This window comes from Quercus lobata, chromosome 2, assembly GCF_001633185.2.
Source record: "Quercus lobata isolate SW786 chromosome 2, ValleyOak3.0 Primary Assembly, whole genome shotgun sequence".
Taxonomy (NCBI): domain Eukaryota; kingdom Viridiplantae; phylum Streptophyta; class Magnoliopsida; order Fagales; family Fagaceae; genus Quercus; species Quercus lobata.
The window spans coordinates 4693129-4710127 of record NC_044905.1 but is presented as its reverse complement, the minus strand read 5'-3'; the positions used below and the strand labels follow the sequence as shown (position 1 = coordinate 4710127).

The 16999-nt window shown below is 35.3% G+C and overlaps 1 protein-coding gene across 1 annotated transcript; it reads left to right on the top strand.

The window, feature by feature from the left end:
- The first annotated feature begins 334 nt into the window (after positions 1–334).
- LOC115974176 (protein DCL, chloroplastic) lies at positions 335–3533 on the top strand. The gene is made up of 3 exons (XM_031094410.1): positions 335–944; positions 2094–2208; positions 3105–3533. The coding sequence occupies exons 1-3, from the start codon at positions 529–531 to the stop codon at positions 3279–3281; spliced, it is 708 nt and encodes a 235-aa protein (XP_030950270.1). The 5' UTR covers positions 335–528; the 3' UTR covers positions 3282–3533.
- The last annotated feature ends 13466 nt before the right edge of the window (positions 3534–16999 follow it).

The following is a 16999-nucleotide window of genomic DNA, read 5'->3' as shown; positions in this document are numbered from 1 at the left end:
TGAAAACTGAAACACGTTATTTAAACCATGATACCAAACATATTTTTTTGTTTTATAAACACTAAAAACACGTTTTTCAACAACACTTTTTAAACTACAATTTTTACATCTTTTTAAGCAACAATTTTTGAACTCTATGACCAAACGGGCTCTTAACATTTAATCTATAAAAAAAAAAGGCCTTCCCATTTCTAAGGTCGTTAAATACTGAATACTGATGGGTTTAGAAAAGGGTCTTTTGGGCCATTCTGTTTAAGGCTTTAAGCCCAGTACCACACTGACAAAAGAAATGACCCACAATCACAACCACAACAAAACGGAGCCAGGTCCAAGATCCGTTTTCCTTTTTCCTCTTTCTCTCAAATCTCAATATGTGACCAAAAACCGTTAACCTGTTACAACGAGGTCCATAGCCAAAGCCACTTCCAAGTTCAAACACCTTCACTTCAAAATGCAAAAGCAAAGTACTAATATCTGAAATACACTCACAGTCACAGCTGAGCAAAGCAAAGCAACAAGGCTCTGGCCATGGCTTTGATATCTAAAATACCGCCACGTGTCCACTTCCGCACAAACCCTATCCCTCTCCACTTCTCACCCGTGGCGGTGATCCTATCATTCCCTCCTCCCTCCCCATTCCCAACGACGTCGCTTCATCTTCTTCATCACCGCACTCGCCTCTGCGTCTCTGCTCTCAAAACCGGTCCCGACGGATACGGCTCCGATTTGCTTCGGAAACCTATTATCTCTCCGGACGCGGACACGGACACGGACTTGGACACGGTTGGGGTTTCGGAAAAAGACGAGGACAGTGAGGGAACGACAGAGTACGAGGAAAGTGACGACGACGACGACGACGAGAAATTTGTTGATTGGGAGGACCGGATTTTGGAGGACACTGTTCCTCTCGTTGGGTTCGTTAGAATGATTCTTCATTCTGGAAAGTAAGCCTATTTTCAAAAATTGAATGATTTCATTTTTGTGTTTTAAACATTTTTATTAGTGGGACAAGTCATACAACTTTTTATCATGTGATATGTACTGTTATATTATGGTTACATTTGATCAACGAAGCATATGGTTGAATTTAAATTTTAACAATGTTTGTGGTCCGTCATTCAATACAATCATGTGTTTGAATTCAATCATGGTTTAGTATTATATAACTACGGAAGTCTAGCTGGGTCATGAATACAATTTCTTAAATTGTGGACAATGTAATTGGATGGAGCGCATAATTTTAGTTGTGTTAATTGGATTTTTTTTAATAGAGGAGTAGTTGATTGATTGATTGATTGAATTTAGAAAAATTAATTGTATATCACGATAGGAGGTGTGTTAATGCGGATACTTGTGACTGCTAAATATTGAACTTGGTTGTACTAATTTATCAATGAACTATAGCACTTTTGCAGATTAAATTTTTTGAGATGAGAACTTTTCTTGTGTAAAATTATTACGTAGTTTAGAGGACAATTGTGTTTTACATTTTCATAAATTTTGATCGTCGATTTGTTATATGACATTTGCTTCATGCGATTTTTTATTTTTTCACATTTGTTTCATCTTATATCTTTGTGTATGGGCTCCTTTTGAATGTAGTATGTACTTTTTCTTGCTTGACCAAAGAGCGAGAGAGTTAGAGAATAAATAAATAAAAGAAATTAGTTTCAGTTCTATTACGGGCATGTGTGGTTCAGAGAGAATCTGAAAAGCTAATAATGTTACCCCAATCTTGAAATGCTGCGCAGGCTCTACTATTACATAGTCTTGGTCCTTTTGATATGCATTTGAGATCAATATTTATGCAGTGAACTGGCTTTTCTTACCATGGAAGTTATTTGGGTGCAAGGCACTGGATGGCTGCATATTGTCCCTCCTGTTGTGGTTCATGTTTCATGTCATGTTTAATTTTGATGTCATTCCCATGGCAAACATAATTTGCGTGGTCCAATTGGAATTAGTGTTGAAGTCATTGTTATCAGCATTCATAATCCTTATTATGAGAACACTAAATGTAACTGACTATAATTGAGTTAGCGTCCATTTATGTAGCTAATTTCATTATGTGCAAATGGGAAATCTTGATGCAGATATCAAAGTGGAGATAGATTGACTCCAGAGCATGAGAAAACCATTATTGATAGATTGCTTCCATTTCATCCTGAGTTTGAAAAGAAGATTGGATGCGGCATTGATTATATCACAGTATAACTCTCTCTCTCTCTCTCTCACACACACACACACACACACACACAAAAAGAATGGTTTAATTTGAAAAGGATATCCACCATTCTCAGTGATACACTTTGTACAATGCGTACCAAAATGATGCTTTCTTATTTATCTGATGAAAACTTTAAGTTAGTATTGACAGTTATGCAATCTATATATGCACTTTGTTGCTGGATGGATGATCTAACTTAGCTTGACTATGTGCTTTATACTTAACAAACATATGGATCTGGTTTTATATTGACCCATGACTCACATATCAGTAGGTATGGATGTTGGCCCCATGAGTATCATCAGTTTGATTGATGTGATCTGTACTTCTACTTCCTTTTTTGACTTCTTGTTTGTTTACGTAATATGATTACCTACACAGGCTTTGATTGCATGGTGTGTTGGCATGTGATGTTCTAATGGTATTGGACTTCATGTGCAGTAGTCACTTTTATATAAGGATAGCTCATTCATTACTTTCCTGTGTTTAGAGACATGAGAATTTGAATTTAATTGGCCAAAGAACATGCTAAAGTACAGTTTCAAAATCCAGAAAATTCCAAACAATTCATTGTTGTTTTTCCTTAAAACCCATGGTGATTTCTCTTCTTGATCAAGGCAAAACCACACATGCTCCCAGACCTTGCTGCCAAGATGATGGCACTTGACCTTCAGGTGCAAATAACAAGATTAGCAGGTCTCAAGGGCAGTGTCCTTTTTCTTTTAAGGTCTGAGGCTAGATCTCAGAGGCACTGTCATGCTTGTATCAAAACCTTTAAGGCTAAAAATAGTTTGAAATCTAAGGAACTTGGATGATTATAATGTTTATTTTGCAGTTGATCTGGAAATGACGCATATATCTCTTTTTGGATTGACAGATTGGTTATCATCCTGAGTTTGAAAGGTCACGTTGTTTGTTCATAGTTCGAAAGGATGGACAGTTGGTTGACTTTTCATATTGGAAGTGCATAAAGGGCCTGATCAGGAAGAACTATCCTTTATATGCAGACAGTTTCATCCTCAGACATTTCCGAAAACAAAGGCGTAGTTTATGAAGGTAGCATTCTCAATTTGTCTGCCACCTGTATCATTGTATTGAAAGAATTTTCCTTTTTCTTTTTTATTTTATTTTTTCTTATTTATAACATGTTAAGTAGCATGTTAGAAATTAGGAGGTATTTGATTTTCTTGACTTCTTTAAGTTCGGGGCAATTGATGGAAAAAGATGGGACTGAATGCTGTATGTAATTGACTGAATTATGTATAATTATCCACTCCAGTAAGTCATATTGTCCAATATTTATGTATATTATCTTAGTAAAAAAATATTTTATGTATTATCAATTTTCAAATGATCCTGTTTCCAGCACAACACCTTTCATGGATTAAGAAGTAATGAGAGAGTAGACAGTTATATCAGTTTTTTATGTGGACCATTGAGTGACAGAGAATACTTTCTTTCTTTCTCCAATTGTTTCATATTGGTCTGCATGATGTTATTGGTATGAGAAGGTATTAGTTGCAAACATGGAGTCCACTCCATCCTGCAGAGTGCAGACTATCTTTAAAGAGAGAACCGCGTTTATTCTAGGTCTTATTTCTCCATTAATTAGCCTTCAAATTTATTTTATGTTCCTGTTGTGCGCAACTCATAAGAAGAGTTCTCATGAATTTGTTGAACTTGAAGTACAAACATTTTGAAATTCAATATTGTGATTTGGGGCTAGGCTAGTGGAAGCGCATTTACACAAATAAGAAAAACAAATCCACACAAGAAAACAATATTTAACATGATTTGGCCAACTCTAAACTTACATTCGTGGGTGATACCAACCAAAATCCATTACCATATGGATTACAATTACTCTCAATCAAATCTCACAAACCAACCTCAAGCTCTCAGGAACACAGGCTAACTTACAAATCTTACACACACAAACTCAAAATTTCAAAACCTCATTACACCAAATAACTCTCATTCACTCACTCACACAATAGACAAACTCACTCACTCACGCACGCAATAGACAAACAATTTCAAAACCTAATTACACCAAAATCCATTACATTATGGATTGCAACTACTCTCAACCAAACTATTTGTAACAATGACCATTTATAAAGACTCCAATTGTATTTTTTGATGGACAGAAAATATCAAAACCTACAATCAAAATGTTTAAGGTACGAATATGACAATGCGCACACATTCACATGTACTTCAAACTTGTCATCTTATCAAAGTTTTTTGCGTTTCTAATATTTTTTTTTTCCCTTTTTGGTCAACATCAATTTTCGCTTCTTAAACATTTTTTTTAATCAAATCTATCTCCAGTTTAAATTTGTAAAAACATTGAGTAAATTTCAATAAGTGACACCATTTTTTCTTTGTTCTTTTTCGTGAAACTAAAGAATAATTGTTTCAAGTGATGACGATGTTGTTCTGTGCTGGAACTAGAGTCGTTAAAATTAAAACATAATTTATGCTGTCCACCAATCATGGAGAAAAGGTGTTATTGATATAAAAATTGAAGATGATCCTGAGAGCATCCACGTATACCTGCACTTTTCCCTTTTAGAACTCATAATAAATAAACAAAAAGACCAGCAAAGCTTAGACTTGCACATGGACTATAGGTCAGCTTTGCACATGGACAAAGATTAAGTGTCACATTCTTCTTGGTCCTTGAAACCTATGGATTAAAGAAAAAACGTACAGAAATAGGGAAGAGATACTGGGATAAAGAGATAGAGTCTAGAGAAGGAAACAAAACAATAATATTCACAACTGATCAGAGAAGAACAAGGTCTACAAAGTCTTGACGACGTGTGGACAAAGACTGAAATGTGTGTGAAAATAATTGGATGGGAGGTCACTTTTTTTTAACCCATTTTAAAGGGAAAAGGAATACTGGGAAGTGGGAACATAGTTCAATAATGTGCTCACGTGACAATTCAGAAAAATGAATGCAATAGAAAGTATATGTATATTGTATACTTCAAAAGGATATTTGAACTGTAATAAATAAATATAAAAAAGGCTGTTTGTGGTAAAAAGAGATAAAGTTTCAAGTATTCGAACATAGTATAAATATGTTTACCAAAAAAAGGAAAAAAAAAAAAGAACATAGTATATATGGTAAAATGAGGACTTTCCAAAGGCTGCCCATGCTTTTTAATTGGAAAATGGGGCTTCGTGAGCTGAGAGACACCCAAAATGACAACTTTTTGTGTCTCTGTCCTCTTGTGAGACACCAAAATCTGTACCACCGGCCTAGAATCTAGATCCATAGTTCTTGAATTTTTTTTTTTTTTTTTTTAAGGTCAAAATGTAAAAATACCACTTAAGATTTGCTCAGTTTCAGTTGCAAAAACACCTTTTTAGGGTTTTTGATTCTTTGTTACGACTCTCAAGGCTTTTGTATCCGCGGAATTAGCTCGTGAGACTAACTTTTGTTAGTTTTTATGAATGGAAAAGTTATATAATTATCACATGAGCACATTAAAAAAAATTTAACAATTAATTCATGCCACTAGTCATGTGATAAGGAAGACTTGCTTTGCTACTCCGGTGGATGCTTTTGCCACTAATCCAAACATTCGGGATGTTCATACGTTTAAGTCTTTTATTTTTTAAATTAAGCTACAACTTTTTAAAGACGGCCTATTATTATTATTATTATTTTAAAGTGTACAATTAAACAACTACTATATTTTTATCCAATTCGACCAATGAAATAAGAGTAACAAACGTCAAAATCTTTTGTTTGAAAAGCCAGGTAGTCCATCACATCTATATACTCCATCTTGGCTTTTCTATGTTTTAATATAATTCATCTTGGCTTTTCTATGTTTTAATATACTTCAGCAAAAATATTAGTGTCGATGTTCATTATTGTGACCCTTTACTACTAGACCTCCTAAATTTTCAATGAGATAAACGAAGTTGGATTTCTTGTAATATTAAACTACGAAGTAGTCAAAAAAAAATTTTAATTTTAGTTTTTTTTTTTTGGGGGGCTAAATTAATCTACAAACTTTATTGTTCCATTGTTTGGGCCCAAATTTCTTCCTAAAAGAAATGGTATCCACGTGTTAAATGTTCTTTAGACATAGAAAATGAGTGCACAAGCACAACTTGTCCACTTGCTTTACTTCCAATATCGGATTGTCAGAAACCCCAAACTATATTTGACATTATAGATGAATCTTTGAAAAACAAGAAAATTTTCCTATTTTGGATTCACACTTGCATGGAAAATCATGCACATTATGAACCTCACTTATGGACAATTTTACTCCTATTTAACATAAGGTTTTTAGTGCCTTTTTTTTTCATGCGGGGAAAGCAATTTGTTTATCTACTGCGAAAATGACCTTAGCTCACAATCAAAAGCTGCAAATCCCCACCCTCATCATCACTAGGAAGAAAAATAATCCACTAAAGAAGATAAAGATTTGCGACTAGGAGGAAGAATAATCCACTAAAGAAGATAAAGATTTGCGACTCTTTTGTTACGTCCTATTTTCGGGCTTAGGTGAAAATGACTTTGCCCCAAAATTAGAGTTTTCATTGGATTTGATGTGGCTTATCTAGTTTATTTGATAAAGTTGGAAATCAACTCATTAGCCTCTTATCTTTGACATTACACATGAAGTGAAACAAGCAACCAAAAAAAAAAAAAAAAAACTAGTCGCACAATTTTTTGACCTCTTTAAATTATTGATTGCAACATATTATTTAGGAGTGTCGTAAGCTTCTAATGGACTAATTAATTTACAACCACATATTTTTTTGTTTTTCATTTTCTGTTTTTGGGGATTTTGTACTAGGAACAAAATATGTGTGGATAGAATCATTTTGTTTGGAAAATTCTAAAATTTAGTCCAAGTTCAACTAGCAATATTGCTAAACGGAAAAAGACTCCCTTCATATAATTAATTATACTTAATCATTAATTCCAAGAGTATACTGATTTCTAAACCTGATGTGATCTCTGATTTTCTAGATTCAAGTCTCCTAATCAATATTTTGGGGTTGCTAAATTCCTCCTTATAATTATCCATTATGTATAGAAAGAATGATTAAACACTTATGGGGATTAATTGGCTGCTCCATGAATCCTAAACATCCATGTTAACCAAAAAATAACAATCATATATTAAGCTATTCACAGATTGTCATATCATATGGTAAAAAATACTACTTTTGTCTCATTCTAAAGGGAGTGAAGTTTGAGATGGGAATCTCCTAAAACTCCGCTTAAAGCAAAACATATTTATTTAAGTACATAAACGATTGAATAATTAAGCATGATTCTATAAGATCACACACGAAAAAAGAGGGCGTAGAGAACCATGCAACCAACCAACGACACATGCTTATTATGAAAAAGAGAGTAATTTTTTTTTTGCTTAATGTAGTCGATTGTGTTCAAATTAAGAGATTGTCTTAATTAAACCTGCCTGATCATGTCGTATAGGATTGGATTTTCAAGAGAATTGTGGCCTCATGTTCATGTTCTCTGAATAGTAAGTAATACAATCCAGCAGGGAAAAATGCCAAAATTTGTAGCCCTTTGACTTGGAAAATTTGGGTATCCCATCCTCTTCACACATCACACGTAGGAAATTAGGATTTGGGATTAGTTTTTGAAGAGAATTTCGTGGTTTGAATATGATATACTGATCGTTTTTTTTTTTTTTAACACAACACATTGAAAACAACTTAAAAACAGAAAACAGTCCTTTGACTTATAAAAGTCGGGTATCCCTAATCCTCACCCTTTTCTCCGCTACTTAGTCAAAATGACAGACACAGCTTGTGTTGAAATTTCAAAGGGCATCTCTAATTTTTTTTTTTTTTTTTTTCCGAAAGGAAATCCAACGCAATGCAATCGAGCTACTTTTTACGGCAATCAAGTCACTTCCAATTAAAACGTTATATTTTAATTAACTATTACTCTTTTGTTCAAGGGTATCCGTTAGCAAAAGTTTCAACATTTTAAAATATGTTAACGGGTGTTATTGTTCAGAAGAATAAAACGAGTCTCATCTACATTGGAAAGTAATAAAAATTAATTTAAAAAATGAAAAAGTTTTGGTTGTAGCATTAAACTACAATCTTACTTAATAAAATAAACGTTACTACATATTTTGAAAATCTAATCGTTAAATTGCATGTTCTTTACGTTTTTAATGCACATGTCAAATTTTGTGTTAATTAAATATTATTTACTATATGATCTATAAACTTATGTTTTATGCATAATTTTAAATTACAAAAACTTGCAATTTAAACAATTTATTGATAACATAACTATTGATCTTTAATTTTCTAAAAATGTTATAAGTATGAAAGATATTAGAAAAAGATATCTAATGGTGAATTTGTCAATATTCACCTTCAATAAAAAGATATTGAGTAAAGTTACAACCAATTTTATAACTAAATTTTGTCCATTGAAAATTGAACTTATTTTACTTAAAAGTGATTTAATTGCCTAAAAAAAAGTGATTTAACTGAATCAAAATTCTATTTTAACCATTGCTCTTGCCCTTAGACATCCCATAACAAGAGCTCAAAAAGCCACACTCCTTATATTAAATCATCATGATCTAATAAATCATATTTGCCAACACTATCCATTATAAAAATAAATAAATAAATAAAAACCATGTTCCTCAACTCTAAGACCATTTTTAAAGGTAAAAATGCTAGGACCAGAACAATTTATACTACTCACTATTTGGATTTATGTGGGTCTATATCTGCACTACTCACAATTCTTCATGTAGCAAATTGCGATAAAAGTTGTGTAAATTATTGTGATTTTAACATTTTCCTCTCTTTTAAAATGGTAGGCAGCACATCCCATAACAAGAGCTCAAAAGGCCACACTCCTTATATTAAATCATCATGATCTAACAAATCATATTTGCCAACTCTATTCATTATAAAAATAAATAAATAAAACCATGTTCTTCAACTCTAAGATCTTTTTTAAAGGTAAAAATGTTAGGACCACAACAATTTATACTATTCACCATTTGGATTTATGTGGGTCTATATCTCTACTGTTCATAATTCTTCGTATGACAAATTGCGACAAAAGTTACCTAAATCATTGTGATTCTAACATTTTCCTCTTCTTTAAAATGGTAGGCAGCACGATGATGCACCAAATTGAAGAAAGTGAAGTTCACAGACGAACCTCAAGCCCATTTCCACGACTCTTCGTTGGGGGCAATGGACCACTTTGTGTGTGTGTATATATATTATATAGTTTATTGCATTACTCAATTTACAATATTAAGGCGTCTTAGAAGGAAAAACGGGTATATTTATATTTATATAATAGATCCGTCTAGATTCTATATTTCTATTTTTAGTAATGCCTGTTTATTTAACACTCCCAAGGGTCAAGGACTCGATGCCCCCACTAATTAAATTAAAATTCCCCAACTATTAAATAGAAGCGGATAAGGATAACTATGAAATGGTACTAATAATAATAATAAGTTGAAATTATCAAATAACGACAAAAGCAGCCGCGTTCCATTTTAGTTTTGGTTTGGTTTGTCTTAATTAAATTTTTCTGCTTAATTTGTGGTGCTCAACTACCTCCTCCCCAAAACTTTACGCAATCTTTTGGATAATAATAAAGTAAATGAGTGTATTGTATACCGTCCTCTTTGTTTATAGTTATTCATTGTCATTTATGGAAGTCATAATTCGTGGACCAATGATGCAAGTTCAACCATCTTAATTAATCTCTATACTTTTCAACTTTTTAATTATTTAATGCTCCGTACCATTTTTTATCATGCACGCCTTCATCTTATCATTATTATTATTATTATTATTTAATACATTAATAGTTGCAATGGACTGATTTGAATCATTGATATTATCATTAAAATTCATGAAATATCTGTTGAATTACAAGGATTTGACTCCTTCATCTTATTCTTATCCCAAAAAAAATTTAGCTAAAAAAAAAAAACACAGTTATTGTCTTAGGGCTCTGAGAAACAAATAAAGAAAAATTTTAAGAGCGAAATTGGGAGCTTTCAATTTTCAACTAATCAATTAAGGAAAACAAAGTGGCTAAAACAAATAACACAGTTTTTAGTTTTTAGTTTTTAACTTTTATGTCAGCTTTTTAAAATTATATTTTTCTCATTTTATCGAAGTATAAATATATTTTAGCACACTTTTATTTTTAAAAATTTCAATAAAAAATCAAATAAGTTGCTTCCAAACAGACATATTAGAATTTAACATTACACAAACAAGTGTACAACATTGCCCACTTTTTTTCCCTTTAGTTATGACACCACAATTATTAATAATTACTCTTTTATAATAATATACGACTTTTTGCTCAGTAACTAATATATTGTAATAAATTAGATATTTAAGGGTATACTTAATGATATTTATTTTAAGAAATGTTATATTCACAATATTTTCATAATACTTTTACAACAAATTATAAGTAGTAAATTGCTAAGGTTGTTATTGTTGGGAAAAAAAAGTAATTTCAATGGTAGATTTTAATTAGAACTAATAATTAACTTACTACATATGATTTGATATAAAAATATTGTAAATGTAGCGCTTTTCATTTATTTTTTGTCTACGTCCACTACGTTTTCACAACATTTTTACAGCAAATTATAAGCGGTTAGTTGTTGTTGGTTCAAATTTGAACCTAACACTAAAATTATTTTTTTATCCCAACAATAACAATTAGTAACAATCTGTTACTTAAAATTTATTATAAAAATATTGTAAAAATATTATGAACATTTTTTTTTTTTTTTATTTAATACTTCCCGCATTCTACGCTTCAGGGACTGTTAAGTGTTCACTGAACTTTATCTTTATCTTTATCTAAAAGAAATACCGCTGAGGCATGTTTGGCAATGGCACAGAAAAAATTTAAAAACTTCCGGCTTTTATCAGAATCACAGAATGTTGTACTATTTCACTTTATCAAAAGTCTTTGGACCCAAAAAAAAAAAAAAAAAGTTCTCTAATTGCAAGGAACCAAAAAAAAAGAAAAAAATATATTTTTTGTCAAACCAGTAGTACAAACAGATCCTTGTCATTTCAACAAAATTGTAAGACAAATGTACGGGCATTTATGTCCAAATCGAACCCACTACTCATGTCGGCGCCTCGTGGCTCTTACGGTAAGCGAAATTAGCCATTGAAAACGTGCGTGTCCGAAAATTCTTCTATTTTTTTGAAAAAAAATTAATAATTTATATTTATTAAATTACTATATTTTTTAATCACAAAAAATTTAGAAGTATAATAGTATTATGTATTTGTAGATGAAATAATTTTTCATCACACCCCTATTTTTTTATATTAGAAAATATAGTAATCTCAAATTATAATAGATCCAAATTATTAACTTTTTTTCCAAAAAAATAGAAAAGCATCTCATGTGAGGCTATTATATAAATTTTATTTTGAGAATTTAATTTATAAGTGAATAAAGTAATTTGAAAATCAATAGGAAAGTAACCCTATTTTTTAAGCAATATTTTAGTAGGAGTTATAATTATATTTTTATCGGATTGTCATTTAATTTATCTCTATTTAAACACTAGCTTATAACCCTATGCATATACACGGATACCCTTAAAGATATACAATAAAATGTATAATATAATTCTTAAAATATATAATTTCAATACTGTTGATAGTCATTTTTATATTTTATTAACTCTTTAAAAAAAATTTGTAAATATATTATTAGGTATAAAATGTAAATTGTTCTTTTTTATTTTTTAATTGTGAAGCACTTTTTTTCTTTTTTTCTTTTTTACTATTCATTTATTCTAAACCCTTTGATTTTTGTACTTAATAATTCACTTTGATGAATATTTATGATGTAAACCCTCATTTGATTATAAAATTAAGAAATAAAAATATTTAAGAATAAATAATTTGACATATTGCACAAAATTGGAACTCTAATTTAGAATTCTAATTTGAGTTTCTCTCAGTTTCACATATTATTATATATATAGATAAGGGTGTAAGGGCATTTTTGAATCAAAAAAATGAGGATCTCAAATAGGAGAAACCTCTTAAATAGTAGTTGTGGGGCCCAAATGATTTACGGGCCAGGCCCATCTACCTGGGGAAAATCCGAAGGCCCAAGCCGAGGAGGGCTATGGCCCAAGCTCGACAAAATAGCCTGTGGATATCGCCGAGGACGGCTCAGTCCTCGGCAGACCCAAAGTCTCCCCCCCTGAAGGAAGGGTAAAAACGGTATAGGACCGAAATCAGGGCGAAAGATCTAAAATATCCAGGGAAAGCTGCTCTCACTGCCATTCAATGCTCTGAACCTGACAGATCCGCAGTCTTAAGCTTTTACAACCACCCCCAACGACTTTGAATATGGGCTGATGGGACAAGTATCAATTTTGGAAAGGTTGACCCCATACGTGGGCGAAGGACAGTGGACGCAGGCGAGTATAAAAGGAAAAATAAGTAACCTAAAGAAGGGGTTGGGAAAAATGGCAAAAAACCAGAGCCTCCTAGCCCACCTCTAGGAGAAAGACTCCAGGGGTGTAGGAAAACTTAAACTGGTACGAACACCGCGAAAAACCCACCGCCTATCGATCAAGGCCTAGCCTTCCAAACCCACGCTCTACAAATGATGTTGTTAGGGGCCTTTTCACGTGCGAACCTGACACTGTTACGGTCCGCCACGAATCGCGTCCTTACAATTGGCGCCGTCTGTGGGAAGGCTTGTGTGTTGGTATAGGAAGTGGGTCGATAGAGTTTCTTCGTTATATCTAACCGTTGGTTATAGAGTTCTAGTACAAAGTTCTGTTACGGACTACGTTTCTTGGTTAGGGGCTTGGTTGAGGAGCTAACTCCCTTAAAGCCAAGGTCCCCCGTAAAGAGCAAACTAGGCACTTGGTAACGTTAACCGTATGGATAAACTCTAGGGGCTTGGCTGCGGAGTTAACTCCCTTAAAGCCAAGATCCCACACAAAGAGAAAACTAGGTTTTGGACAGAACCAAGGCATTGCATAGTCCTCGGACTCAAGCCTCTGGGGAAACCAACTACCTGGATGTGGAAAACTAGGTTCTGGACAGAACCAATGCATTGCATGGTCTACGGACTCAAGCCTCTGGGGAAACCAACTACCTGGATGTGGAAAACTAGGTTTTGGACAGAACCAAGGCATTGTATAGTCCTCGGACTCAAGTCTCTGGGGAAACCAACTACCTGGATGTGGAAAACTAGGTTTTGGACAGAACCAAGGCATTGCATAGTCCTCGGACTCAAGCCTCTGGGGAAACCAACTACCTGGATGTGGAAAACTAGGTTCTGGACAGAACCAAGGCATTGCATAGTCCTCGGACTCAAGCCTCTGGGGAAACCAACTACCTGGATGTGGAAAACTAGGTTTGGACAGAACCAAGGCATTGCATGGTCTACGGACTCAAGCCTCTGGGGAAACCAACTACCTGGATGTGGAAAACTAGGTTTTGGACAGAACCAAGGCATTGCATGGTCTACGGACTCAAGCCTCTGGGGAAACCAACTACCTGGATGTGGAAAACTAGGTTCTGGACAGAACCAAGGCATTGCATGGTCCTCGGACTCAAGCCTCTGGGGAAACCAACTACCTGGATGTGGAAAACTAGGTTTTGAACAGAACCAAGGCATTGCATAGTCCTCGGACTCAAGCCTCTGGGGAAACCAACTACCTGGATGTGGAAAACTAGGTTTTGGACAGAACCAAGGCATTGTATAGTCCTCGGACTCAAGCCTCTGGGGAAACCAACTACCTGGATGAGGAAAACTAGGTTTTGGACAGAACCAAGGCATTGCATAGTCCTCGGACTCAAGCCTCTGGGGAAACCAACTACCTGGATGGGGAACCAACTATTTTAAAAAAAAACTATGGCACATAAACCTCAAAATTCATCCGAAGAGAGCTCCGCGTTAACAGATGGGTTAATACCTTGATTGCGCGGATTCCTCGGTCCACCCTCTGATCCCCCAATATCAAAGGGGTTGATGCGATACGGCGTAACATATTATCCAGAAGCACAACCAAAGCCCCTCGCTACTCGGCTACCCTCTCGGACGAATTACTTAGAGTTTGTCGTACTTGGACATCGCTCTTGTATGCATCGCGTAGCACTCAGCCGTTATCCCTGTTAGTTCCAAGAGTTTAATTTATTTGATGACTAACCTTGTTATGTTTGATAATATTTGTAAGTCTAAACTAGTAGGAATCTGTGTTAAGGCCTTTCTCTGCCTAGAATATCATTAAGGGCAAACTCATATTTAATATTCATGCATAAAGTAGTGGTTACGGAGAAGAAAGATATGTATAGAGAAATAAACACATATTTTATTAAGACAAAAGAACAGTACAGTGTACAATGGAAAGCTGAAACAAAGCCTACATCGAAGCTAACTACGTAAGTAATGAAGAATACAAGAGAGTAAAGATAAAGCCGAGGAGGCAGTTCAGAGGAGAGGTTGGCTACTGCCTCGAGACCTTATTCCCCCTCCATGCTTTTGCACACCCATAACTCAGGCAGCAAAAAAACCCAACTTGGGGCCTGCACCGGTACAGAAAAGGTGCAGGAAACCTGACCTCAGGCTAACACCATCTACAGAAAAGGTGTAGGGAGCCGGAAGTTGGGAAGCCCCCGCAAAAATTTGCCTGCTACAAGGCAGACGGCGCTGATGGCGGAAATTCCTTTTTCTGACATACCAAAAATCTGGCATGACCAGAACCTGCTTCGGATTTTGACTAAAAGAAGGAGGAATACCATCTTCCTCCTGTCAAGGCGGAGGACTGGCTTGAATCTGTGCCATCCTTGTCCATACCATATCACCTTGAGGATTTGGTGCCTCTGAAGCACGCGGAGACCTTTCATCCCTATCCAAGCCTCAAACATCTTGCTTTGGGGCAGTGGCACTAGAAAGAGAGATCGCGGATATGGAAGAAATACAGTTCTGAAGGAAACGGGAGAGTTCATGTGCAAGTAAAGTGATCCCCTATCCCATTTATACCTAGAAGTAAACCGATGGCATTTAATTCGCACAGCGTCCCAAGGAACGCTACAGACAAAATGTCTCTGACTCGATTTCCAACGTCGTCTGCAACCCTGAGGATAAAGGAGTCTCGAAAGGGTGCACCTCGAACACTGGGACGCCAAAAGGTACCGCGTGATCAAAGGTTATGGAAACACCTCTTAATTTGTGGGCCTAGTAAATTCGCGGCCCAGGCCCGTTCAGCATATGGGCCCAGGGACAGAACCAAGGCCTTGTATGGTCCTCGGACCCAAGCCTATGGGGAAACCAAGTACAAAAAATTATAAAAATTACAAGTTTTGGACAGAACCAAGGCCTTGTATGGTCCTCGGACCCAAGCCTATGGGGAAACCAAGTACAAAAAATTATAAAAATTACAAGTTTTGGACAGAACCAAGGCCTTGTATGGTCCTCGGACTCAAGCCAATGGGGAAACCAAATACTTGGATAAGAAAAGGTTTGAATCCCGTAAGATGGGTTACTTGGTAAAAATGTCAGGTCACTTCATCCACAGCTTAAACACCATAAAAGGTTAAGGCCAATAAAGGTGTAAGGAAGGGGGTGGAAAGCCCCAGCACTAAGTCATATAAAAAGGCCGCTCATTTGGTGGGCGCTATATCTTCAAATGGTTATTCCTTACATGACATCAAGCCTTCGTTTCTCTCCTCGGCTAGCATGGGGTAAGTATTACTCTTCACTGATCGGCCCTATTATGTCAAGCATTTCTATTAAAGTTATGGCGACGTCTTTTTATTATCAAATCTTTTGGTCTTAGCCGTCATTGATTTAGATGCTATATTAATATGCCGAGCAGCGTTTGTAGATCCAAAAGAAAAAAAAAGCATAGAGACAAAACATGCGAAATAAAATAACAACGATTTTTATTAATACGAAAAATTATTACAATGTACAAAGAAGGGCTCGAACGAGCCTATACAAAATGCGAACTGCCTAAGCGATAGTTACATCCGTAGTACAGATAACTAAACTCCCAGGCGTCTTCTAAACTCGTTTTCAAAGTCTCTCCAATCTTTGCCTTGATACTGCTCATATAATGATAAGAACCTTCTTTGGGAAGAAATGGCGGAGAGGGAAATAGTAAGGAAGAAATCAATGAAGAAGATGGAAGAGATGAATGAAGAAGATGGAGGACATGAGTAAAGAAGGAGGAGAAGAAGAGAGAAGAGATGAAAAGAAAGAAAAAGGAGCAAAAGAGGGAGAAGTGAAAGCACCAGGATGGAACTGGTGCTGGGAAGACTAAGAAAGGGAGATGGAGAATAGCCCCAGTGAAGGAAGAGAGGAAGAAGTAGAGACGCTTAGTCCCGGCCTCGATCCTGACTCCCAACACACTAGAGCCATACTAGGTATGCTCATAGGAGAGCGGTGGGTACTGATGATGGGTGTTCTCGACTCAGTCACGCCGAAAGTTTGACGTGACGAGTCCCTGCTTCGGATTTTGATTGAAAGAAGGGTGAGGTTGATTTTGAGTCTTCGCCATCCCTGTCCCGATCGAGCCATAAGGAGCTTTATTGGAACATGGCGTCTATGGGAGGGGTTTGGCTCCTGCATCACTCGTTGTTATGATAAAGTGTATCACGATTTAGTTTGTGGACTAGTGGGTAAAATGAACCCTCGGGGAGGCCAAATATTTCAAATCTCAAAACGATGAGAAGGAATTC

Bases quoted from the DNA above. Each gene is read 5' to 3' on its own strand.
- LOC115974176 (XM_031094410.1), top strand. From the start codon at position 529: ATGGCTTTGATATCTAAAATACCGCCACGTGTCCACTTCCGCACAAAC. The intron at 945-2,093 runs GTAAGCCTATTT...ATCTTGATGCAG, and splicing joins ATGATTCTTCATTCTGGAAA to ATATCAAAGTGGAGATAGAT. The intron at 2,209-3,104 runs GTATAACTCTCT...TTGGATTGACAG, and splicing joins GCGGCATTGATTATATCACA to ATTGGTTATCATCCTGAGTT.